We start from the raw sequence: 24,679 nt of genomic DNA on the forward strand, positions 1-24,679 counted from the left end.
ACACACACACACACACACACACACACACACACACACACACACACACACACACACACACACACACACACACAGAGAAGAAACAGCTTCTGTCCCCAAAACTCTCCAGGACTCTCAGCTCAGTGTTGGAAAGCACTGAAGCTGAGGAGTGACCTGAACTAAAAGACAAAGATATACTGCTCCATCTTTTTGTCTAAATACACAATGCAAATTCACACACTTGTTCCTGTGTACAGGATCCTGCCCATTTGTGAGTGTAACTGTCTGAATAAGCTTTAAAGTCAACATAAAGTTGACTAAACCCTCAGTGCTGCTGCAGAACTGCATGAGAGCGATCAGAAAAACTCACCTTCCTCTGAGTGCAGGACATCTCTCTGAGCAACAGTGGCACTCTGCCGCAGCTTGGGTTGTACAGAAACCCCKAAAACAAAAACAAAACAAAAAAAATCTACAACTGAAATGCTGGATAGGATACTTTCCCCCAGATTTCAGAGGTGATCTGGGTCTGGATCGGGCTGCAAACGAAGAGGAGAAGCAGCACAGAGCAGGACTGAGCCTTTTCCCTCCCAGAGGTTTGAACAGCAGAAAGCAGACTGAGGAAACACAAGAGGCAGGCTGTCCCACTCCTGTCTCCCACCCTCCCCATCCGTATCTGCACAGAGAGGCTTTAAGATGACAGGACGCACAGCGCCACCTGCAGGTGAAACTAAAACAGTGCACAGAATTTGAATTTTTGCAGAGAAACTCCAGATAAACATGATCAAATTCTACAGAAAATATTCCCTGGCTGGTTATTTCTAATGCTCTGTTGTGCAAAAAGATTCTGAAATGAGTTATTTAAATATTTATCACTTTTTTCAAAGGTAAACTAAAAGTTTATGTTAAAATGGGTTTATTATCAATAATGTCAACAGCTATAATCTTTAAAAGATATCATAGTTTATTTTCAAACTCACAGAAAGAATTGATGAAGAGTAGATTTTTTTACTTATATTGTAGGAACCTATGGACATTTTCTGAGCCGTAGTTTCAAAATAAACATGTTAAAAAAACAAAGTTGGCTTAGTTGTTGTGATGTTTTATTCTTTAGTAGTAGTAGTTCTTTATTCATTTCATTTGCAACACAAATTAACAAAGTACAAAAATCATGCAATCAAAATAAAATAAAATAAAGTGAAAGGCAGCAGAAGAAGAATAAATCTTATTATACCTGCCCCTTTTTAGAACCAAAATATGTTCAAAAAAAAGTAAAATACAACAAAAATCAAAACAACTTAAAACACTTAAAAATGAACTAAAAACAAAATTTAAGACACCAACTCAAACAACAATTAGCATGAATTCACTTATAATTCTCCATATTTCTTCAGAATACTTGCTTTTATCATTTTCTTCAATATGTACAAGGATCTGGCATTTTTAACCTCATCTTTCATGTTGTTCCATAATCTTATTCCCTGGATTAAAGTGGATCGCTCCTTCAGGCTCGTACAAAACCAAGGTTTCACAAACATTTCATTTCCCTTAAGATTATAACAGCTCTCTCTTTTAACAAAATTTACTTGAATGTTGGAAGGTAAGACATTTATTCTTGTTTTCACCAAACGTTTTATTCCTCTTGCAGCTTTAGAAATACCCAAAACAAAGATCCATTAAAATGTGTGTGTGTGTGTGTGTCTGGATCAGAATTTGTGTGCTACATTGTATGATGTAGATAAAAAGACAAAAATGAAAAAAACAAGCAGTGAGGGGCTGTCACACTGTAACACTTTAGCTGTCTAAACTTGCAACCTCTTCTTATCCCCACAAGGCTATAATTTTTTATACACTTTGTGCACAAAATATAGGCTTTTTGTCTTTTTTCCCCCAACCATAGTTTCAATCAAAACCATCAGAGTGCAAAGTGTGCCCACAAACACACAAACTCTCACAGCAAAGCTCAGAACCAGAAGTCTTTTTTTAATGTACGTCTTCTACATAAAATATTGTGGACGTGTAAAAACTGATAAACTTTATGTGAGAACCAGATGCTTCTGGTACTAACGGGCTATAGATTTTTCAAAAATCAATTTATAGTTTTTGCATGGTGACTGTGTCACATTATGACGATGGTTCAGACCCAGAATGCAAATTGAACACTTAAAAGCAGAAGGTCTTTGGGCCTAGGTCTACAGGGCTGAAGTTAAAAAGCAGATAAAACACAGCTGAGGAGCTGAGACAAACTGGGATTGAATGAATGAAAACTGTCTCAAAGGGTGAAACATACGACCAGAAACAGCAAACAAATCCAACCATAAAATGCAGACTGTTTGAGGCTTACTTTCTACTCTGCAGTTCACAGTTCAAATGTGCATTTGAAAAGTCATGACTATTATCATAAGCCCATGCTTCATGTTAAATTCTTGGAAAGTTGCTGCTTTTGTCCTTTTGTCTCTCAAAGCAAGTCAATATATACATATATGTTTACATATACTCATCCTTGCGATACGTTATTTTTCTTTTCTTTTGTATTTTACTTTTTATTTCTCCTCATTAATTTTTTACTGATTTTGTTCAATATAACCAAATGGATGCCTCACATTTCCACATGGGATTAAAAAGGTTTCCATCTCTTTATCAGACAAGAAGTACCAGTCAGCTCACTACACCAGGTAAAACCAGGATGCCTGCTTCTGAATAAAACACAACAACAAACTCAGACATAACAAATAGTTTTTATTGTTCCTCCACTGGAGTGCAGCACACTGCCTCCAAAGACATAACTTGTTCTTTTTAAACCTTTATTTATTACAGGGACAGTGCATGTTAATAACATTTCTGTAAATATGCCAGAAGGCTAGTTTTCACCTGCAGTCCCCAGACAGATGGTAAAAGTCACCCTAAAATATTAAATGTAAAAGTATTATATGTAAAACTACATAATTACAAAATAACAAATACAGTACACTTTAAAATACTTAAAATATTATAAGCTAAAATGCATATAAAAACACATAAACCAACTAGTAAAAGAAACATCAAACAAACAATAAACAATAAACCCACACATGAGACAAGATGACAACTGAGGGGAGCAAGAGCTGGTCTAATGTTGACAGCTCTGATTATCAATAAGCCATTTCTTTAACAATATTTTAAATGTGTTATAACTTGAGTGTCTAATGATCACAGGAATAAGATTCCATTCGTTGGCAGCTCGTACAGAAAAGGTGTTTTTACCAAAAGCACTTTTCCTAAGAGGAATAACACAGTCTCCCCGAACTGCACCTCTGGTTCTGACATTATTAGATGTTAGGATTTTAACAAACTGTTGAAGTGGAGGGGCTAATAGACCATGAATAATTCTGTAGATGAGACGTAAGTTTGAATATTTAATAATATTTTCCCAACTGAGTAAACCATGTTTTTGTACCATATTTGTTCTCTTATCCAGAGTTTTTACAGTGCGTTTATAGAGTGATTGCAGTGGTGTAGCATTAGCTTGAGACCAAACAGGTAAACAGTAATTGATGTGGGACAGAATCATACTATGCATGTACATTTTAGCTACCTGTGTGGACATCTGATAATGAATATGTCTGACGTTACTGAGGTTAAATTTAATACGATTGCAGACCCTTTTGATATGTGCTTTAAATAACAAATTTAAATCAATTACCACTCCCAGAAACTTTTATTCGGATACTATCTGCAACCTCTCTCCTGATACAAAAACATCTGGCTCAACACTGAAATTAGTGATGGATTTTGTAAAAAAAAKAAAAAAAAAAAAAAAAAAAAAAAAAACATTGCCACAGTCTTAGATGTGTTCAACTGCAGGCAAGAGTGTTTCAGCCAAGCTGTGATAWTAASCATGGAGTTAGTGAGCTTCTCAACCACCTGGGAGAGATTACTGCCATGAACATAAACTACGGTGTCATCAGCATACATTTGAACAGATACATCAGCACAAACAGATGGAGGATCATTTATGTAAAGCGAAAACAACAAAGGTCCTAAGGTCGATCCTTGAGGAATACCAGTTGAGAGTCTTAGAGCTGCTYAATGAAATGACAGGATTCTGAACGGTCAGTCAGATACGACTCAATCCATTTAAGTGCTGCCGGGGAAAAAATGAAAACTGCATGGTTTTTTCAGCAGGATTTCATGTTAAACAGTGTCAATGGCTTTCTTGAGATCCAGAAACACAACACCAACCACCCCACCTCGATCCAACAGTTTTCTGATGTTTTCAGTGAAGTAACAAGTAGCAGTCTCAATAGAGTAATTGACTCTAAAGCCAAACTGCATAGGGTGGAGAGTGAAGGGTGTGGTGTTTAGATGATTGATAATTTGTTTTACTACCAGTTTCTCGGCAATTTTAGACACTGTGGGCAATGTACTTATAGGTCTGTGGTCTGTCACGGAATGAGGATCTCCACCTTTAAAAATGGGAACAACAACGGCTGGTTTCCACATGCTTGGAAACATATTTTGTGTAATAGAAAGATTAAAAATTTTAGTAATGGGCCGTGTAACTGATGCACTGAGATCTTGTAAAAAGATGGTTGCAAAAGACACTAAAAGACATCATATTTCTTATGATTAAATAAAAAATAACTGTATATTTTTGGAGATGTCTGCATTTGGTGTAACAGATTTGTCCTTATTCTGCTTATCTTTCCACAGTTTACTGTTAGGCCATGCTGCCCTCTGAATGAAACAGCCTTTCAGTTACAATAAGACCAGTAGGGTGGTAATGTTTTACTGATACGTTTGGTTCAAATGAGCACATCCTGATGATCCAACTCATCCCTGTGATGTTCTGCTCGACATTTTTTTTGGTAATATTTTAAAAGCTTGGTCTTCATGTACAGGTCCTTCTCAAAAAATTAGCAAATTGTGATAAGTTCATTATTTTCTGTAATGTACTGATAAACATTAAACTTTTATATATTTTAGATTCATTGCACACCAACTGAAGTAGTTTAAGCATTTTATTGTTTAATATTGATGATTTTGTCAAAAAAGTAAAGAAAAATCAAAAATTCCTATCTCAAAAAATTAGCARATTTCATCCGATCAATAAAAGAAAAGTGTTTTTACTACAAAAAAGTTAACCTGTAAATAATTATGTTCAGTTATGCACTCAGTACTTGGTCGGGAATCATTTTGCAGAAATGACTGCTTCAATGTGGCGTGACATGGAGGCAATCAGCCTGTGGCACTGCTGAGGTGTTATGGAGGCCCAGGATGCTTCGATAGAGACCTTAAGCTCACCCAGAGTGTTGGGTCTTGTGCCTTAAGCTCATCCAGAGTGTTGGGTCTTGTGCCTTAAGCTCATCCAAAGTGTTGGGTCTTGTGTCTTAAGCTCATCCAGAGTGTTGGGTCTTGTGTCTTCAGCTCATCCAGAGTGTTGGGTCTTGTGCCTTAAGCTCATCCAGAGTGTTGGGTCTTGTGTCTCTCAACTTTCTCTTCACAAGATCCCACAGATTCTCTCTGGGGTTCAGGTCAGGAGAGTTGGCAGGCCAACTGAACACAGTAATACRATGGTCAGTAAACCATTTACCAGTGGTTTTGGCACTGTGAGCAGGTGCCAGGTCATGCTGAAAAGTGAAATCTTCATCTCCATAAAGCTTTTCAGCAGATGGAAGCATGAAGTMCTCCAYAATKTGAAAGCTAGCTGCATTGACCCTGGCCTTGATAAAACACAGTGGACCAACACCAGCAGCTGACATGGCACCCCAGACCATCACTGACTGCGGGTACTTGACACTGGACTTCAGGCATTTTGGCATTTCCTTCTCCCCAGTCTTCCTCCAGACTCTGGCGCCTTGATTTCTGAATGACATGCAAAATTTGCTTTCATCCAAAAAAAGTACTTTGGACCACTGAGCAACAGTCCAGTGCTGCTTCTCTGTAGCCCAGATCAGGCGCTTCTGCTYCTGTTTCTGGTTCAAAAGTGTCTTGACCTGGGGTATGTAGCACCTGTAGCCCATTTCCTGCACACGCCTGTGCACGGTGGCTCTGGAAGTTTGTACTTCAGACTCAGTCCACTGCTTCTGCAGGTCCCCCAAGGTCTGGAATCYGRCCTTCTCCACAATGTTCCTCAGGGTCCGGTCACCTCTTCTCGTTGTGCAGCGTTTTCTGCCACACTTTTTCCTTCCCACAGACTTCCCACTGAGGTGCCTTGATACAGCACTCTGGGAACAGCCTATTTGTTCAGAAATGTCTTTGTGTCTTACCCTCTTGCTTGAGGGTGTCAGTGATGGCCTTCTGGACAGCAGTAAGGTCAGCAGTCTTACCCATGATTGTGGTTTTGCGTAATGAACCAGACTGTGAGTTTTTAAAAGCCTCAGGAATCTTTTGCAGGTGTTTAGAGTTAATTTGTTGATTCAGATGATTAGGTTAATAAGTCGTTTACAGAACCTTTTCATGATATGCTAATTTTTGAGATGGGGATTTTTGGTTTTTCTTTACTTTTTTGCCAAAATCATCAATATTAAAACTGATAAAAGGCTTGAACTACTTCAGTTGGTGTGCAATGAATCTAAAATATATGAAAGTTTAATGTTTATCAGTACATTACAGAAAATAATGAACTTTATCACAATATGCTAATTTTTTGAGAAAGACCTGTATTTTTTATGCTCTTGTGTGGCAGAGCAACAACAGGTAAAAACTGTGTGTCTATTGCTCATAAACACAAAGCCTTGCTGTGAATTTGGACAGATGTCTGCTGGTCTTGGACAACGTCCTCATCTTCTCTGTCAGAGACGATGACCTGCGGCAGCATCACACTCGTGGTTTCTTGGCTTTAGCTTTGGGAAGCACTTTAACGGTGGTGGACACTGATTTGGCTCCTTGCAGATTCTCAGCAGTGCAGGTGTACGTCCCCTGGTCCACCTCTCTCACCTCGTCCACCAAGAGGACAGAGCGAGACTGCTGACGAGCACTTCCTCCGCTCACCCGGCTGACGCTGTCTTGAGTGTACAGGGGCCTCCCAATCTGCAACCAGAACAGAAATGATGATGATGATGGGAGGGAAAGTCACTCATTTGAGTTCTGCTGAGGTGGGTCATTAATAATTTGTTGCATGTCAGTATTCTCAGTCCACAGGATCAAAGCCTGGTGACTAATAATGAACTAAGTAAAAGGACAAGGTAAGCTAGAGTGATTAAAGGTCAGCTGCAAAGAATCACCACTCAGCTGCTTAGTTAATAATCTGAAATTAATTGCTTCCAAGAAGCCAGACATTCTTGTAATATTTTGAAGTGATATAATTAGTAGTTCTACAGTTTTTGAAGCTTTTAAAAATAATTTTGTCTGCAGTTTTTTAAACACTAGTTTTCCATCCAGGCCATATTTTTCAGCATGACATGCAGTTTGGGACAAACAGTAGAGTCAGTCCTAATAATAGATCTACAGCCAGATATGAAAGACATGATTTAATGAAATAGGAATAAATTCAACAAAGACCAAATGCAGGACCTAAAAGAGGTTGTTCATCTACTGTTTGGCAAGTTCTCAGTTCATGTATCTTTGATGAAAAATGTGCCCAAATGTCAGGGAAAACCAAGAAATTCCTTTAGATATCCATCCATTCATTAGCTTTATCATCTTTCCTTTTATATGTTGCAGGGGTTGCAGGTGCCCAAACCCAGCACTGTGCAAGACACGGAGACAGGTCGTAAGCCCATCACAGGGCCACCTTCAGAAAAACAACTAAAATCACAAGAAAGGTTGACTTCATGGAAGCAATGCATGAAGAAATGTGGTTAGTTTGTTGTAGCTTGCGCACAGTGAACCGTAGAGTTTGGGTTTTAATTTTTACAGTTTGAAACTGTGGCTGACCTCCTGTCCGGGGTATTCCCAGCTGAACTCTARGGTCACGTCCTGTTCTCCCATCACAGTGCAGTTAACGTGCAGGTTCTCCCCCACAGACACCGAGTTGGATGAAGCCTGGATCACTGGAGCGGGAGCTGTGGTGGGATCTGATTGCAAAGGYCAACTATTTGTTAGGCACCAGTCTCTTAACTTAGGTTTTTTTATATATGCGTCTTTTGATGTTTAACATTCCAGTAAAAATCWAATTAAAAGTCTCAAAATGTTTGGTGTAACAATCTGAAATCAGAAAACTTTTTGCAAGTGAAGTGAAGACTGAAGTAGTTCTGAATTGGTGGCAACAGTTTTTGGTCTTAACCCCAATCAAAGAGCTACCTACTACAAGTAAAATGTGACTTGTTCACAGCCAGTTTCAGAGATCTGAGCTATCCTTTTCATGTTGATCCTTGTCTCTTTGAACCTCAMGTGATTTGGGGCTTGAGGGAAAATGAATAACTTCTCAACAACACTCACAGTTAACATAGATGAGTATGTACTTGATGGAACTCTGCCTCAGGTCGCCCAGACTGGCCTCACAGTACAGCACTCCAGCGTGAAAAGGTCGAGGACGATGGATGGTGAAGCCCTTCTTCACGTCAAAGGAGATCTCTGTCCCGTCCACTGCCACCTGCGCAGGTGGGAACTCCCGGTACAGGGTCACTTTGGCTTTCGGTGACGTCACCTGGCAGGGGAGGACCGTTGGCCAGTTGCTCCTCAGCTGAATCATCTCATAATAGTTGGACGAGGGAACAAATAATTCTTGTGGGTCTGGTTGGTTCATTGAAAGATAAGGCAAATTGCTGATAAGATTTATAGAAAGATTTCCATTCAGCTGTTAGTAAAGGAAAGCCTTCAGTTCTATGATCACCATGAGTATTTCTCAATAAAATGTACAGTATTTACCATACCTGGAAAAAATATGAAGACTTTGGCTGCTTTATTGTACTCTTTCCTGCAGTCCTGGTCTTCGCAGAACATTGGGTAACAGATGTACTCTCCTGTGTCCGCACCTGTTGTGTTGACTAAAGTCAGGGTGTTGTATCGCTGGTGTTGGACAATCCTGCGGGGGAAAACATAAAACCAGGCAAGGAACATACAGACCCAAGCTGATTTTATAATTCTCTTATCACGACCCGTAATAAAGATTTATGAACTGCATAGTTTACCTGAGTCTTCCGTCATTATCTTCTTCCAGATAAAGTGGGACACTCCATTGCACAGGTTTGCCTCTACATCTCAGTTCCAAAGTGTCTCCTGTCTGTACGCTCAGGGTGTCACCAACCTTTTTGAACTTACCTCTGTTAAGGACCTTTAAGCATTACATACATGACAGTTAGAAATTAAATAATAAAACCAATTTAAAAAGATGAARATTAGGGTGCAGCAGTATGCCTGCATCAGGCTTCAACAGATTCTGTTGAGAGATTATGTTTGTTCTTTTGGTTATTGAGATAAGCCACCATCTTTTAGGGGTGGCCATTGCCCCCACTGTCCCCCCGTTGGTGGCGCACCTGTGTCTTTTCATTTGTAGCTTTAAAATAAKAAATACATGTTTTAGACCTTTTGTTTATACCATAAATGAACATATTTTGCAACCAGGTACAAAATATATCCTTCAGGGTAACATGGGTACTTCGTAGTACCAGTATTTTTAATGTGTGCATATAGTTATTGTTTAAAATGTTTTGATTATAATTTTCTCTGCTCATTTTCTGGTGCAGCTATCAGTAAAATGCAGGAAAATAAAATATTCACCCARTTCTAGATGGGATTGATGATCACCTGTGAGCAATGAGTTTGTAGTTTAGTTCCTTTTACCTGCAGGTGTCTGTAACAAACTGCCCCAGTACAAAATCATACCATTACACCCCTAATGACTAAATATAATGATGGTGTCCTACCTGGATTAGGGAGGTCTGGGACTGAGTTGAAAGTGTAGGTTTGATTTTTGGTTTTGCTCTCCCAGGTTTTGGCACTTTATTTGTTGATTTACCAAGTTTAGGTTTAGTTCCTACAGCGGTCTTCTGTTCTTGAGCATCTTTTGGACAATAAGAAACATGTTGCGGTTCAACTGTAGTTAACAGATGAAGAAACTGGATATTGGATATATTATTTAATTAATCATAGCCAGCTTTCGAAGTAGACTGTAAGAAATGTTCCTTCCTTGGTGTGTTGTCAGAAGTTCACAGCAAKGAATCAAAGCAACTCACCTAACTCAGAGATTAGGGCAGAAACCAGGAGAGAGGTCAGCACCAGTCCCCACTTCAACCCAGATAAGTTCAYTAGCAGCATGGTTTATCGGTGGATTATCGAAGTGGCGTGTGGCTTCTTTAGTTCGCGAGGTCCAACGCAGTCAGTTCACTGTACAAAAACCTAAACGGAAAACAAGGTGAGCAGTTTAGCAGGAACTCACACATTCCTCCAACTGAGTGTGGAGCAGCAGCACCCCCAAATTCCTCCTGAGCGTCCGGACCAATGAGGGCCCCAGATCCTGTTTACTTTGCTGCTGGACTGGAAGTGTGCAAACGCTGCCCAGAGGGCTGTGGTCTGTCCATTACAAACATTTAGTTACAAACTAACCTCCTAATCTCCACAGTTTAACTTTGTTCACAATTTATTTCAAACTTTGTCTTGAAATCTCCACATTCAACTGAATTTAATTTTACTCATAAGATCGCAAGTTTAATGTTTATTTAGCAGTTTTTTAAAAACTTTTTTTGTTATGTGACGGTCATTGTGTTCTACATTGATTTAATACTTTTAAAATAGATTGTTTAAAGACCAGAGTGGATATGATAAATAAGGAAGTAAAGGTCTTTCAGCTGAAATGACTGTTTTTCGTAATGATTAACTTCATGTAATGATACAATTACAGCAGGTATCCGTTTGATAATGCTCAGGTTGTTTCTAGTTTCAGATCAGTTATTGTTGGGGATAAAAGAATAAGCATTTTAAAGTTCAGCTTTTTCAGATTTCAGCAATGGTCAACTCTTTAAAACGTCATGCGATTAAGTTATTCTGTTACTCCATGAACAGTTATCAACAAGATAAACAGGATTTGTGTTCCTATATGGTGTTAATTTGCTGCCTCAAGTCAAGAGTGTACCATTTCAATTTAGAAAAGAAATTCAGATTTACAAACAAGTAATAACTTACTTTTTGTAGAAAGCTTTTGAACAACCTCAGGGAAATGTAGTTCAAGTCTGATTAGATTGATGAGCTAATGGCTAGTCTGAGTGGGGACATGACCAAAGAGAATCTTGTTGWCTTAAATCCACTTTGAAGCTCAAAAATGTCATAGCTGTTCATGTGAAAAACAACTTTTATAAATCTTTATGTCACCTATAGTTTCTTGGTACACGGGTACTCCAGCACAAAAGATACTTTGGTCARGTGTGAAGGTGTGAATGAGAGTGAAGCTGACTGGGTATCAGGCTCAACGCTGCACTGGAAGTTGTGGAAAGCTGAAATCTGAGACCTCCTCTGCTGCTTTTATCTTGTTTGACAAAATAAGTTTCCCTTACCTCCCCTTTCAAAACATCTCTAAAAATATGAACATTTTGGTCATCAAAGGAGTTGTTCCTTATATCCTGAAGGTGTAAGATCACAACTGTTTTATATACACAATGCCACTCAGTTTGTGTTTGGTTATTTTGTCATTGTGTTTAAAGAAAATTATTCTGATACTCCAGCAAAATGTCACACTCTGTGGCATGTTGTTTACTTACTTATTATTTCAGTGCCTATTTAATCACTTTTTAAAAGGATTAGTCATAAATTTAAGGCTGGGAATAATCCTGCTGTAAAACAGGATTTAACTTTAACTGTAAAGATGTCTACTGCTTGTTAGAACATTTTTTTTCTGGCATGAGAACAGGTTTGCAAGTTTACCAACCAACCGGTAGAAACTGATTTCTTCTAAACAAGGCACACATTTCTAATAAAACACACATGACATGCTGGTGTAAACTGTTTAAATCTTTCCATATGACTGACTGAGTAAGCCGTGTTTCTGAACATGACCCACAAAAAGCTGGCTAGAAAGGTCCTTTTGTTCTCGGCCAGTTTGTTAAAGTCAAACCTGTAGATAGAAATGAACTGCAGCATTTCTTTCTTTTAAAATCAGTCAACGAACCGTGAAACAAAACCACTCCAATTCACAAAAGCACTGTAAAACTCGACTGATTTTTTTTAATTTAAGAAAACACATATAGCCACAAAATTAGCAAACATGTAAAAGTTTCCATATTTACACTCAAAAACAAAATAATCAGTACAACTTTACATACATCATACAGTTCTTCAATTAGCCTTTTCATATCTGTTCAGTCTAATAATTTAAATCAATTAAATGAACTCAGATAACCTCTAGTTATTATTTTAACCAAATGCACTGAAGTATATTTACACATTTTACAGCTGTGGTTATTCCAGMAGCAGATTAAAAGTTTCTGTGAAAGGCAACATACAAGCTAGAATATGTTAAACAATTTAGTGTCGTTTAAATATGTGCAAAATGACTTTAAAAACCATACCCTGTTTTATAAAATGTCTAAAAAAACGTGTAGGTTGTTTCTCAAAGTTTTCAGATTATGACAGAGAAATGGATACATAACAAAGATGTGAAAAAGTTGCAGTTTGGTTTATAAAAAAATGTTACCAAGTAAGGTCACTGCTCCGCACGCTTGGTTTTCTCTCAAACATTTAGAGATGGATAAGCTTGGACACATGGAGGACAGCAGCTCCACGTTCAGAACAAGTACTCAGTGTAACATCTGAGTTAATATGTTTTCACTCCGTCTGAGCTCAGAATCTATGTTCTTTTTCGATGTCCTTCTCTGTTTTGCCGCTGACTGTTTCAATGGGTGTTTGGTTGGTCCGGAGACGCTTCCTCTGGACACTGAACCAGATGCCGTAGCCAAAATAGATCACTAACCCTGCAGGCAAAAACAAAGGARATAGAGTTAGACAGTTCAGAGCTAAAGCTCAGCTCGATGGCCATTGTAGATGAAGTAAATATTAGCATGCCTGTTAATTTCTTAGTTATTGTTTAACATCGTTTTTTAAACACAACTGGTAGCAAAGGTATTCATGAGTTGTCAGAGCAAACCCACATAGCAAAAATGGTCTGGTTCAGTTCTGYCCCACATGTCCATACCTGAAAGGTAACACTTGGCCCATAAACCGCAAAGAATGACAGCCTTTTTGATGGTACACATGTAGTTTGCCGCAGGTAGTCCATGCGTGGACCAGCACCACATAAATCATAATCGGGCCAGTTGTGGCATTGACAGATTTGGGCCACYTCAACTAAACCACGACCGGGGCAGTTGTGCCATCACTGCCAGACCTGACCCACATCTGGTTGACAGACCACTTGCTATGTCAGCAGTGCCAGCTTAACCACCACTGGCCCACACCTATCTGCTGTGTGGGAAGATATACTGCTCAACTTCATAGTTTATTGACTCAAAATTAAGGATGTCCCGATCAGATATTCACTATCGGTATCAGACAGATATGGCCATTTTTTAAAATCGGGTAGAATCGGATTTAGTCATGTGATCGGGACGATCCAGTTTTAGCGACAGTTTTCAGCATCATCATGCTTTACAACTGCCGTTAAGAAGTCAAGATGCACACAAGTATGCAACCATGTCCACAGTGTGGGAACACTTTTCAATGGAAAACAATGACGCTGAAACTGCATCTTGCAAAATCTGCAAACTGCATGTTTCTCATGGTGGGAACAGCAGGGCTCGCTTTAATACTACCAACCTTGTAACTTGAAAAGAAATAAAGCTATCGGATTAGTATTGGATCGGTATCGGAAAGATTAATCATTAAAAAATCTGATTGTATCGGGAGCCAAAACATCTGGATCGGGACATCCCTACTCAAAATTCAACTGGGCTTCTGTTTACCAGAGAGCATTGATGTGGCACACCATGGAGGTCTTTTGTACCAAATGTTTGCATTTTTAAAGACTTGCATCAAAGCAAGAACCAGACCTTAGCAATGTTTCAATATTCATTCAGAGACATCAAGAAACTACAAATAAACTAGAAAAATGCTGCAATAATTGCAAGGACCTTTAAAGCAGCAAACACTTTTGGGTATCATTGTCAGAGTTTACAATACTACTTCTTAAATTTWTGAATATTTGAAGAAATAGTCCTCACCACTATGCACCAGTGACTTTTGAATTTGTCCACTAGAAAGATAGCATGCCACAACTGGCCCAACTTTGGTTTGGTTTATGTGGCCCAAAATCTGTCTGTGCCACAGCTGGCCCTGTTGTGGCACTTGGTTCATGGGGTGCTGGCCCATGCATGGACCACCTCTGGCAAACCACATCTGGGRCACTGAAAGGCCATCATTCTTTGTGGTATCAGGGCCTAGCATTATTGTTGGTGCCTTGTGTCAACCAGAACTGAGCCAGACAAAACGTACTGTGTGGACAGTATATTTTAGTAGTTAGTATGATAACATCTTGTTAATCGTAAAAACAATGGTCTTACCAACTAACATCCAGATAGCATATCGTAGCCACGTGGCTGATCCTAACTGCACCATCAAGTAGATGTTGATGAATGAGCTCACTAAAGGCAGAGCAGGAAGTAATGGTACCTATAGGAATAGAATATTACATATGATTATTTCTAATTTTGAATATATGCTTACCWGTTGTTGCTTGAATGGTTAGAATAGTTAAAGTACTAGTACCATAAAAGAAGCCTTTGTAGGATTTTGTGGGTGCAACCAGATAAAAACAACGATGAGCAGAAGAATGAGGGCAAAGATGCAGACGAGTGTGATGCTCCAAGCCTCCATGCGAGACAGAGGACCTATGGCCAGAACTAAGGTGAGGCACAGAGCGACCACTACCACAACTGCAGAAGGACAAAGGAAACACAAAAAAGACCCAAATAAATAGATAAAACATTCGAAGAGTCCTAAAATGTTTCACTCATCTTTATATATTTTTTTATTTACCAGAGATTACGGTCAAGATTGTGACCGTCCGAGCGGTTGAAGAATTGGGAGACGATGGAGGTTTAAAAAAGCTAAACCTAGAGGTTGAGTTATTGATCTGTAGATCAGAGTCTTTGGATGAATCTGCCTGGTACCTTATTTATACAGAAAAGTAAGATGTCACATTTACAAGATTAGCAATATGGCTTCAAAAAACATTCCACAAACAAATGTACCTCAGTATAAGGATGCATATGGCCACCAGTGTGTAAGCAAACAGAGTACCGATGGACATCATCTCCACCAAGGCTTCCAGATCAAACAAGAGGGCCATGATTGCTGAAGATTTAAAAATAAGACAAAAAAGACTGGATCACTTCAAGTCCATTACCTTCAACATGGTACCGCACATATAGCTGCAGTTTCTGTACCTGCAACAGTTCCAGATGCTATAGTAGATATTGCAGGACTGCCCTTAGCAGTGACTTTGGTCAAAGGCTGGAACAGCAGTCCATCTCTTGCCATGGCAAAGAGAACTCGGGGCATCGGGAACATGGCACCCAGAAGACTGGAAAGACAAGAACAACTTCACTTCAGCTTGTTTGTACTTTAGAAACAGATTAACAGAAAAACAGTGCTTCAAAAAATAAATTAAAAAAACCTAGATCATTTCAGAATGTTTTTGCTGTTTTGGTGTGATTTACAAACCAACCAAGGCAGAATGAGTCAGTTAAAGTCAGCCTGCCTTGTTTTGCCCCTGAGCCTCCAGGTGAGTAAAGTCCCTCACACACTGSGGCGTACTTTGCTCTGAGGAGGTTTGTGCGGACTCGAGGTGGACTCAATGCGGACTCGAAGCGGCCAACCGCTGGACTGGTCTGTGCAGAGATCAATTTTTTACGTTTGCGGTGATGCACAATAAACTGCCCGGCAAATTCATGTTGAACTGTTTTGGATGCGACACCAAACAGATAAAGGTGAGAATCGGTGTCATTTGTGGACAAAATGGAGTCAAAATCTGAAGAGCATCTCATGGAGGAGATTAGAAAACTTTATGATACGTCAATGAAGGAATATAAAGACTTTCAGTGAGCAACAAATTCGTAGGAGGAAATAGCTCAAATCCTGGGTGAGGTAAGTTATTTTCTTTTGTTATTTTAAAGCTAAAATGCTAAAACTATCTCTTCCTCCTCGTCCTTGACATCATGACTAAAATTGCAAGAAATTAAAGTATTTCTCAGGCGGTCAGAACACTTGAGTATGAAGCCTCAAACACCCATGGACAATATGCGCAGAGTCCGCACGGCTCATGGACCGCACACAGTACGCCCGAGTATGTGGGAGCCTTAAGTGAAAAAAAAGGGAGCCTTTATTGACAAAGCAGTAATGGTCGGTATAGAAAAGGCTAAAAGCTCAAGAGTGTGATAAAAAAAATAAAGATTGTCTTTGCAATCAGCTGACTGAGGAAACGCCAAATGAAAGATGTCTGACCAATGTTTCAATGTCCTCCATGTCAAAGTCACTTCATTTATGAAAGTTCACGCTGTGTGGGAAGTTGGTGTTTTATGAACAACTTTAAGATTGCAGAAGTGCTTTTTGAAAGGGGCTTATCTTCCTCTTGACCTTCGAACAAACTGATATGAAAGCTGTCTTCTACTCTGATCGAAACGGAAAACGTTTCCAATGTTTCTTAAAGATCTCTCCTCTGTTGCAGGCTATGGCAGCCACTTAAATGGCAATACAAAAAGTTACAAATACTGACATARTGATTGGAATATTTTTTTCTCTCTTCTTCTATGTTTTCATCCTGAACCCTCATAACTCTTTGTAATTGTGTCCTACAGACACTTAATTAGGTACCACTCAACTGACTGAACATTTGTGAAAGTTATTGGTCATAAGAGCCAAATTCTAACACAAGTAAAATCAGTTAGAGAACAGTGAGAGGGCAACTGGTGATTGTTCATTTGATATATTTCTTGGTAAATATGAGAGTAAACATTTAAATACCATGTCTACATGGTTATATAAAAGATTTTGCTTGGGATTCAGGGGTAACAATGACAGGACCTCCGTTACAGACCTGGTGGAAAGGGCGCAGAGTGATCCCACAGCCACAACGTATCTGGCAGGACCCCAGCCCACATATTCAAAGGCCACAGGCAGGGGGCTCTTTTCATTGAGCATGTAGTAGGGCATCATCAGCGTGAGGGCAGCAGACACAGCAAAATATGCCAAGAAACAGATCAGGAGGGATGCTACAATGCCCACAGGGATAGACTTTTGGGGATTCTTCACCTCTTCACCTTGAAAAAAAAGGAAAAATGGCTTTTTACCAGGCTGGTACTCATGATATTTATTTTAATTATCACAGACCTGCCATCCATCCATCCATCCATCCATCCATCCATCCATCCATCCATCCATCCATCCATCCATCCATCCATCCATCCATTGCATTATCCATTGCTTAAACCCCACTTGCTCTCTCTTACAGTTGCAGTAAGTAATCTATCACAGGTAATCAGTAATATAGCATAATACTTACTCGGGTACGCTACAGAAGTTATTGCACCCTTGCTATCATTTATGAATGATAACAGTGTTTTGAACGGCTTTCAGTTTGGTTTTAGATCATTTCAAAGTTCAGAGATCACTGTGGATTTAGGTCAGTAATAATCTTAGCTCATCAACTAGACTAATGACCTACAACTGAGTGCTGATAGATATATCAGCACTCAGTTCTTTTAGTTTTTTGGTTGTTTTCATGCTATTAATTACACGTCTAAGTTGTGGTTTAGCTCAGGGGTCATTACTTGGCTTTCTTCCATCTCAGCAGCCTTTTTAATCTTACAGCTTGTCTTACTGACAATAAATTTTAAATAGCCAAATATTTTCTTAAATTACCAGATGATAAGTCAGAAGTCATTGTGTTTGGTCCCTACCCCACAAATTATTTCAGACTTGTTGGTTCCAAATAAGGCAAATCTACTGTAGAGACTAAAAGAAAGTGTGAATATAAATTTATGGGTTGATCAAGGCCACAGTGCCCCAGTCGAACCTGCTTGGAGTCAGAATGTCTACCGATGTTATGACAAGCTATAAAAACGATGTCTGTTTGAGAGTGTAATGTTTTATCTGACCACTGCCATAGAGACAAATAGGAAAAACGAGTGTTGATGTTGCTGCTCTCTCAGAGAGATAGACAGATTGGTCTGAACCATGAGAAACCTTGTTATGACTGTTCAAATAAAGCTCCCAGCTCTAAATCATTGAGTCTTTTGTTTATTTATGATGTAAAATATGGAGTAATCTATGGTGAAAATAAAATATGGAGAACCAAAACCAACATGATTCAAAATAAAAGCAGAAAGGCATAAATGGCCCAATAAATAAATACAGAACATGCACTAATTAATTTGAAAAAGAACTGTACCTCATGTTTTATAATTTAACTGACATTTCTCCAGTTTAGTTTCAACAAATTATATGTTTTGGCACTTAATTGAAATTTAGCTGTTTAAAAAATGTCTTTTTGTTTTTCCTTTTACTTGTAGATGCATTTGTGTCTCTTAAGTTCTTTTATTAAATTTATTTTAATGTTTTTCACCCCAAGACATTTATTTCCATGTGTTGTTTTTACATTTTTCTATCTCCTGTTTTTATTTAACTTTATGCATTTCTGCCTCATTATACAAATCAGGTGGGTGGCCCTTCTTGGCTCAACTCCTCTACTGTTGGTCAATAGACAGGAAGAAGCTGGATTCACATGCAGTAATTTTTTATTGTCATCACTATTTATAGTTTTAAGCTGTTAAAAGTTCATTGTGGGGTATTATCTAAGGCTACAAAAGTTGCATGTTTATTGCACTTTATTGCAACAGTTTTTTCTTTTGTTATTTTATTGCCTGGGTTTATTCAAGTTTACTAGTTAGAAACATGAGACATATCAGTAATGGTAATATAATACTTTTATGTGGTCTAATTGACTTCTTTTCTACCTCTTTTTCTTTTTACCTGTCGTTGCAATGCAGTCGAATCCAACAAATGCATAGAAACAGGTTGCAGCTCCAGCCAGGGTTCCGCTAAAACCGTATGGAAAGAATCCACCCTCTCCATAAATGCTCGTCACGTTGACCGTAGAGCTCAGGTTTCTGCGTGATGGGAAAAAAGCATTATCACATATTTACAAAAAACCTGAGATAAATGCGAGGCAGATAAGGTGAGATAATGGACACTCCCAAACAGCGTCAGGATGGAAATGCTCTTTGACATTACTTGTATTCTGCGGTGGCGTTTATCAGCGCCTCCTCACTGATCTGCCAGTTGGAAATGTTCCCTTTGATGAAGCCAGAGATGGTCACAAAGACCAGCACCAAGATGTTGACGGCTGTGAAGATCTTGTTGATAGTCGTTGACTCTTTTACTCCGAACGCCAACACGCCTTTGTGTGAAAGGTGAAATGTTATTGACATATTTAAGCTGTTAACGGTGTTGATGTATAAGCACTGAAAAACTCTTATTGAGAAGATTTTTTAAATAATATTCTGATTTCATCATGATTTTTTTGTAGTATTAAAACTAAAAAGAGAAAGTTAAAACATTTGTCTTAATCAAGAATAGGGTTCATTGATATTTGTTGACAATGTAAACATAATCACAAATCTAAAATGTTCCYTCTTTGGGGATCAAAAAGATTTTAATAAATCATCATTAACAATTTAAAAAGGTCATAAAAAGTTGAACTTTTCATGTTTTAGCTGGTATTTTGATATCTTTAACAGTTTTTAAAATATAAAAGTGTGTTTTTCATTAAGTTTTGGAGAATTTAGTATGATTGCAGTGTAAAAATGTCACACTTTATAATTCTTAAAGTGTTCTTAACGTTCTTAAAGTGTAAATAAATGCATCCCATTTCCACAATGCTAACACTTTTTACGCAGTTGTTTCATCAAAACGTGGTGTATTTGTCCTCTTTAARCTTGTGTGCCTTTCAGTGCTGTAAGCTTATTTTCACTCAGAACCCAGCAGACTGTAAAGTTTGCAAAGCCAAGCTTTAATAAATTATATTTCTGAGCTCTAACCCGTTTTTAAAATTAGAAGTAAAGGCTGTTTGTAAAAATTACAAGATCTACAAAAAATATCGTAGAGACAGAAAACTTCACATTTGTGATGATCAGAACCTTCTGTCACATTGCAGCTTCAGAATTTGCTATAATTTATAGTTTTTGCAGAGCAGCAGTTCGTCTGAGGCTTAATTTTCAGTCAGCATTGTGTTTTTCAGTCAGCAAGTGGTGACCTACTTCAGGCTCTGTTGCTTTAAACATTTTTCTCAGTCTGGATTTACTTTTCATTTCTGTAAAACATTGGTCTTTTGTCATGGCTATAAGTAAGTCTTGAAGTACTGCTGGGTTTTATAGAAGAATGTTAGAACTTTTTGGACAATAACTGCACTGTTTCCTTCAGAAACTATGATATTAATGTTTAACACCGTCAGTGTGTACCTGAGAGTATCATGATGAGAGAAGCTGCAAAGACATCTGGGTAAGGGGCCAGGCCAGGGAGGCCCATGGCTGCATTTTCTTCAAAGAACTTGGATATGACCCCYCCGATGAGGTCATCGAATGTCCCACTCCACGCCAAGGCCACACTGGATGTTCCTGAACAGAAAGAGGCAATAAACTCACAATAAGGCTGCGTCACTATTTAACTGCAGTCATAAACACAAAGCGTTTGATAAGAATATTTCCTTCCTGTTGTTATATTATGTTTGGTATCTTAAACCAATCCCTTGCATTTTCTTAAGAAAAATCTGCTTCCCAGTCAGGTTGAAGTTCAGAGAGAAACAGTACAGAGCCGTCTTACTGATGGTGGATCAGTTGTGTGTTTTGAACTCCTGCTTTTAATTTAATCTAATTTTAAAATGAAAATGTGTCAGTGCTGATGAAAATTTCCACTATGTAGGGGTGACTCTCAGCTACTACTACACAACACTCTGTATTTGTAAAATTGACTGAATTGTAGCCATTTTTGTGTTTGCTGAGGTGGATTAGCTTCGGCCACCATTAGAAATCAGGTTGACTCCAATAGTAAATCAGAAAAACCAGTGTTAAAATGTCAGTGTTAAACGTTTCAGAGTTAATTTAACTCCCCCTAGAGTTGACTCCCAGTGTTGGTGTTAACTCACAGTGTTGATTTCCTCAGTGTTGTCTCAACACTAGACAGTGTTCAGTAAGCTCCGCCCACTGTTAAGTCTTTTATGACACTTAACAGTGTTGTTATATGACACCATGCAGTGTTGAAAAAAGTATTCTGAAAAGCCCCGCCCTCTTCCACCTCATGCCAGACAGACCAGTATTTTCACAGCAAGGAATGCTGGGTAATCCTGATGTTTTTGCATGCTTATGACTATTAAAGAAGTTCATGAGTAAAAATTAGTTGTTCTGGTTATTTGTTTTGTTCAGCTTTATCAGCTGATCGAGTTTAAGTTTGTATTATTGGCCAGAAATCGACACCATGCGTGAGAGGCACTTCCTGGTGTGTGAAGGTCGACTCCAATACGCTTATCCAGCAATTAGTGTGTAGAGTTAATGCAACACTGAAAAGAGTTGATCTTAACTCTAAAGTGTTGCTGTGTAATGACACATCATAGTGTCTGTTTTATACCTCTCTACATAGCAAAAGAGGAAATAATCAACACGATCAAGTGTCAAATTAATACTCATAGGAGGTAAATGAACCTCCAGTGTTAACCATCAATAATTTGATGCAGTGTTGAAAAGCATGAGAATCAGAGTTGATTTGTCACCACAGTGGAATATCTTATTAACTCTGCTTAGAATCATAATTACTCTCATCAGAGTTATTTGACTTGAAGTGTTAAGTTTTATTAACACTGTACAGTGTTAGTCAGTGTTAATTTTTAATTCAGTTTACAGTTAAATTGTGCTCTGAAAATTTAACACWATGGAAAGAGTTAAATTGACACCAGCAGATGAGGACCAGACTTGGACACAGTGTCAGATTTAACTCTTTAAGTGTTGATTTAACACTGCAAAATAGATGTTCCTGTGRTGATCATTTTCTGAGAGTTTCACTAGAAATCAGGATTCAGTTCAGGAGATATTTTGCTAACAAAGATTCACAGGCAGTTTCATCAGTGCCCAACTTTCATGCAGGCCAGATGAGTTCAATCAAATGTTAATTCCTACAGGTTATATTTCTAAACTACCTGTAGCCACATTATTAATATGAACAGAGAAGTGCATCATTACTTGCCTATGACATAAGAGAGCAGCAGATTCCAGCCGGTGATAAAAGCCAGCAGCTCTCCGACCGTCACGTAGCTGTAAAGGTAGGCRGAGCCCGTTTTGGGAACCCGGGATCCAAACTCTGCGTAACACAGTCCGGCAAATATGGACGCCAAGGCCGCGATGAAGAAAGAAATGATGATGCTGGGTCCGGCCGTGTCTCTGGCCACCTCTCCTGAGAGGACGTAGACCCCGGCCCCCAAGGTGCTGCCCACTCCGAGGGCCACCAGGTCCAGGGTGGTGAGGCATCGGTTGAAGGTGGACTGCTCCCCGTCGGGCTCGATGGGCTTCCTCCGAGACAGGCTCACCAGAAAGGACTTGACCACGTTGCGTGGCATGTTTCTAAGAGTTTGGTTCAGGATGACATGAGGGGMATGTTTTTTTTAATGGGAAGCGACAGGTTGATGTTATCAAGACAGAGAGACAAGTGGAAGAGACAGAGAGGAAGGTGGGGAGGGAGAGGAGGATCAGAAGATGTGTCAATGAATAATTGTCAGGTCAGRCTCAAAAGAGGAGCAAATATTTCTCAAAGTCCAAAACTTCACTTGAACACAATGTTCAAACACAAGATTAGCTCRGTTGGTAAAAAATTACAAAATAACGATTACGAAAAAAGCATTCACTCACCTTTATTTATGCCTCACAGGTCGGCTTATGAGACACAACAGGCTCAAACCCCAGATTGGTTTGATGCATGCCCTCCTTTATCTACCTGTGATAGGGATAGTGCTGATGCCTGGAGTTTTCACAGGACAGAAAAAAAAAGAAGAAAAAAACAACGCCCCGCACCAGGACTGCCCTTTACTCAGACGTGAGTCTCACACACTGTTAGAAATGCTGCCAGATGCAGTAAATGACTCCGTCAGAGATGCGGAGCGTTGCAGTGTCATGTCAGACACTGTAGAGCCCCTCCGTTTGGACCGAGTCAGACCTACTTCTGAGCTGCCAAAAAGAAACAGAGAACAGTCAGTCAGAAGCACAGAGAGATAAAAGAAGGCTTCTTCATCTAGTTTGTAATTATTGCTGATATCTTATTAAGGTAAAAGTAGGTTTATATTGGAGTTAAACAAATTTATATTTTTTTTCTCACATTTTTGTTGGCTAAATCTGTGGATTTTCTTTTTCTTTTTTTTATTTTTACAGATAAGGCTTCCCAGATAACTTCAAGGTTTGTTTCATGGAAGAGAATAATGAGTGTCTAAAAGAGGCAAAGGTAGAAAAATCTTCTTGTTTAGTTTTGATACATCGTCTTACGTGAGTTTGTTAGACTTGTTGCCTTTTTATTTATTWATTTTTTTGGAACCATGTTTCCTTCTAAAGGTGTGCCAGACTCTTAGCCTTGAAAGTTTGTGAACAATGCAGCTTTCATGGCTGCCCGCGCTCTGCTTCAGAGAGGTATACCTTCTCAGTCCCCCCCACCCATCATGGGGGGTTTCAGCTCACCTATAATCCCTCCTGGCATCCACTTCACCAGGCAGGCAGGAAGTCCAGGAGGATGACTTCGACCAAACTCTGTGCAGGCTGGATCTGTCCAGCTGAGGGGGAAAAACATTCTCAAGTMGAGGGGGGGCGGGTAATGTTTAACTGAATAACAGCATCTACACACGTGATGTTTCCTTTTTTATGATCACAGGGCTGATTATGGTCCTGTTAACCCTCCTTAATAACCATTAAATGGGACCTTTATGGCTTTTCTCCTGAGCATTAGTCACATCAGATGCAACGTTTGCCAGCAAACCGCCAAACAGTCAAACCCAGTTGGTTCACAGATTTAAAGACACACATATAAGATTATTACCTTTTCTCTTCAGGCTAGTGAGGAGCAGCCGGTGACTGCGAGACCCACAGAGATCCGTGCTGAGGACTTGGATGAGGGGAACATTGCTCTGATATATACAAGACTGCCCCCCCTGGTGACCCTCCCACTCACTGGACTTACTTACAAAGTGGCCTTTCTCAGTGCCGACCAGTTGGGATCATAATGTGCCCATTATTGTACGCAGGGTGGGAACTCTAAATCCCTCTGAGAATGTCAACAAGTAATAATAACAAAAAAACCTTATGAGCGCAAACAATAGTTTTTGGCTTTTAAAAAAGTTGTGATTTCATGGTGTCAGTTGGTAACAGTTAAATCGATGTTTTAGGGAACAGGAGTGAAGATTTTTAAAGAATTGAGCATGAAACAATGAATTAAACTCCCAAAGTTMGGTAGCCAGAGAAATTTAGGGTTTTTAAATGATTGGTGCACTCAAAACCTTTAAAAGGATCCATGATTAGTTGCAACATTAGGCTTTATTTGATAAACATGTATTTTACCTGTAAAATAAAGACTGTAAAAATACTGTAGGATATTTAGTTTTTATAATTTTTAAACTAAAAGTTTAAAAATATATTACACGGACAGAGCCATTTTATTTACACACAAAGCATTCTGGGTAAATGATGATGTGGATAGATCCTCTGTGCGAGGCTGCTAGCGAGCTATATCCACCCTGAAGGTTAATCTTGGACAATATCTGATGATCGACTCTTTTAAA

The 24,679-nt window shown here is 39.0% G+C and overlaps 3 protein-coding genes across 4 annotated transcripts in view; all 3 read right to left on the bottom strand.

The window, feature by feature from the left end:
* Positions 1–582, bottom strand: part of n4bp3 (NEDD4 binding protein 3) — a 32,058-nt gene extending 31,476 nt beyond the window's left edge. Inside the window, exon 1 of the mRNA XM_014006133.1 lies at positions 347–582. The gene's annotated coding sequence lies outside the window, so the exon portion shown is untranslated. The remainder of the gene's footprint in view (positions 1–346) is intronic.
* Positions 583–6,532: 5,950 nt separating this feature from the next.
* On the bottom strand, positions 6,533–10,290 carry LOC106515947 (platelet-derived growth factor receptor-like protein). The gene is made up of 7 exons (XM_014006029.1): positions 10,071–10,290; positions 9,762–9,898; positions 9,027–9,169; positions 8,769–8,920; positions 8,335–8,628; positions 7,831–7,970; positions 6,533–6,984 (listed from the first exon to the last, which is right to left on the bottom strand). Exons 1-7 carry the CDS (start codon positions 10,150–10,152, stop codon positions 6,772–6,774), a joined length of 1,161 nt encoding a protein of 386 aa, XP_013861483.1. The 5' UTR covers positions 10,153–10,290; the 3' UTR covers positions 6,533–6,771.
* A 1,736-nt stretch (positions 10,291–12,026) lies between these two features.
* Positions 12,027–24,048, bottom strand: LOC106516008 (cationic amino acid transporter 2). Of its 2 annotated transcripts, XM_014006136.1 has the most exons (14): positions 23,941–24,048; positions 23,586–23,677; positions 22,770–23,084; positions 22,111–22,484; positions 20,337–20,492; positions 19,111–19,276; positions 18,850–18,986; positions 16,916–17,138; positions 15,267–15,403; positions 15,072–15,174; positions 14,857–14,990; positions 14,587–14,753; positions 14,382–14,490; positions 12,027–12,797 (listed from the first exon to the last, which is right to left on the bottom strand). In XM_014006136.1, exons 4-14 carry the CDS (start codon positions 22,478–22,480, stop codon positions 12,667–12,669), a joined length of 1,833 nt encoding a protein of 610 aa, XP_013861590.1. In that variant the 5' UTR covers positions 22,481–22,484; positions 22,770–23,084; positions 23,586–23,677; positions 23,941–24,048; the 3' UTR covers positions 12,027–12,666. The 2 variants fall into 2 exon arrangements, with proteins under 2 accessions (XP_013861590.1, XP_013861589.1); XM_014006135.1 differs by lacking the exons at positions 23,586–23,677; positions 23,941–24,048 and having other exon boundaries at positions 22,770–23,093.
* Between the last annotated feature and the right edge of the window lie 631 nt (positions 24,049–24,679).

Source organism: Austrofundulus limnaeus, unplaced genomic scaffold, assembly GCF_001266775.1.
Source record: "Austrofundulus limnaeus strain Quisiro unplaced genomic scaffold, Austrofundulus_limnaeus-1.0 Scaffold34, whole genome shotgun sequence".
Taxonomy (NCBI): Eukaryota; Metazoa; Chordata; class Actinopteri; order Cyprinodontiformes; family Rivulidae; genus Austrofundulus; species Austrofundulus limnaeus.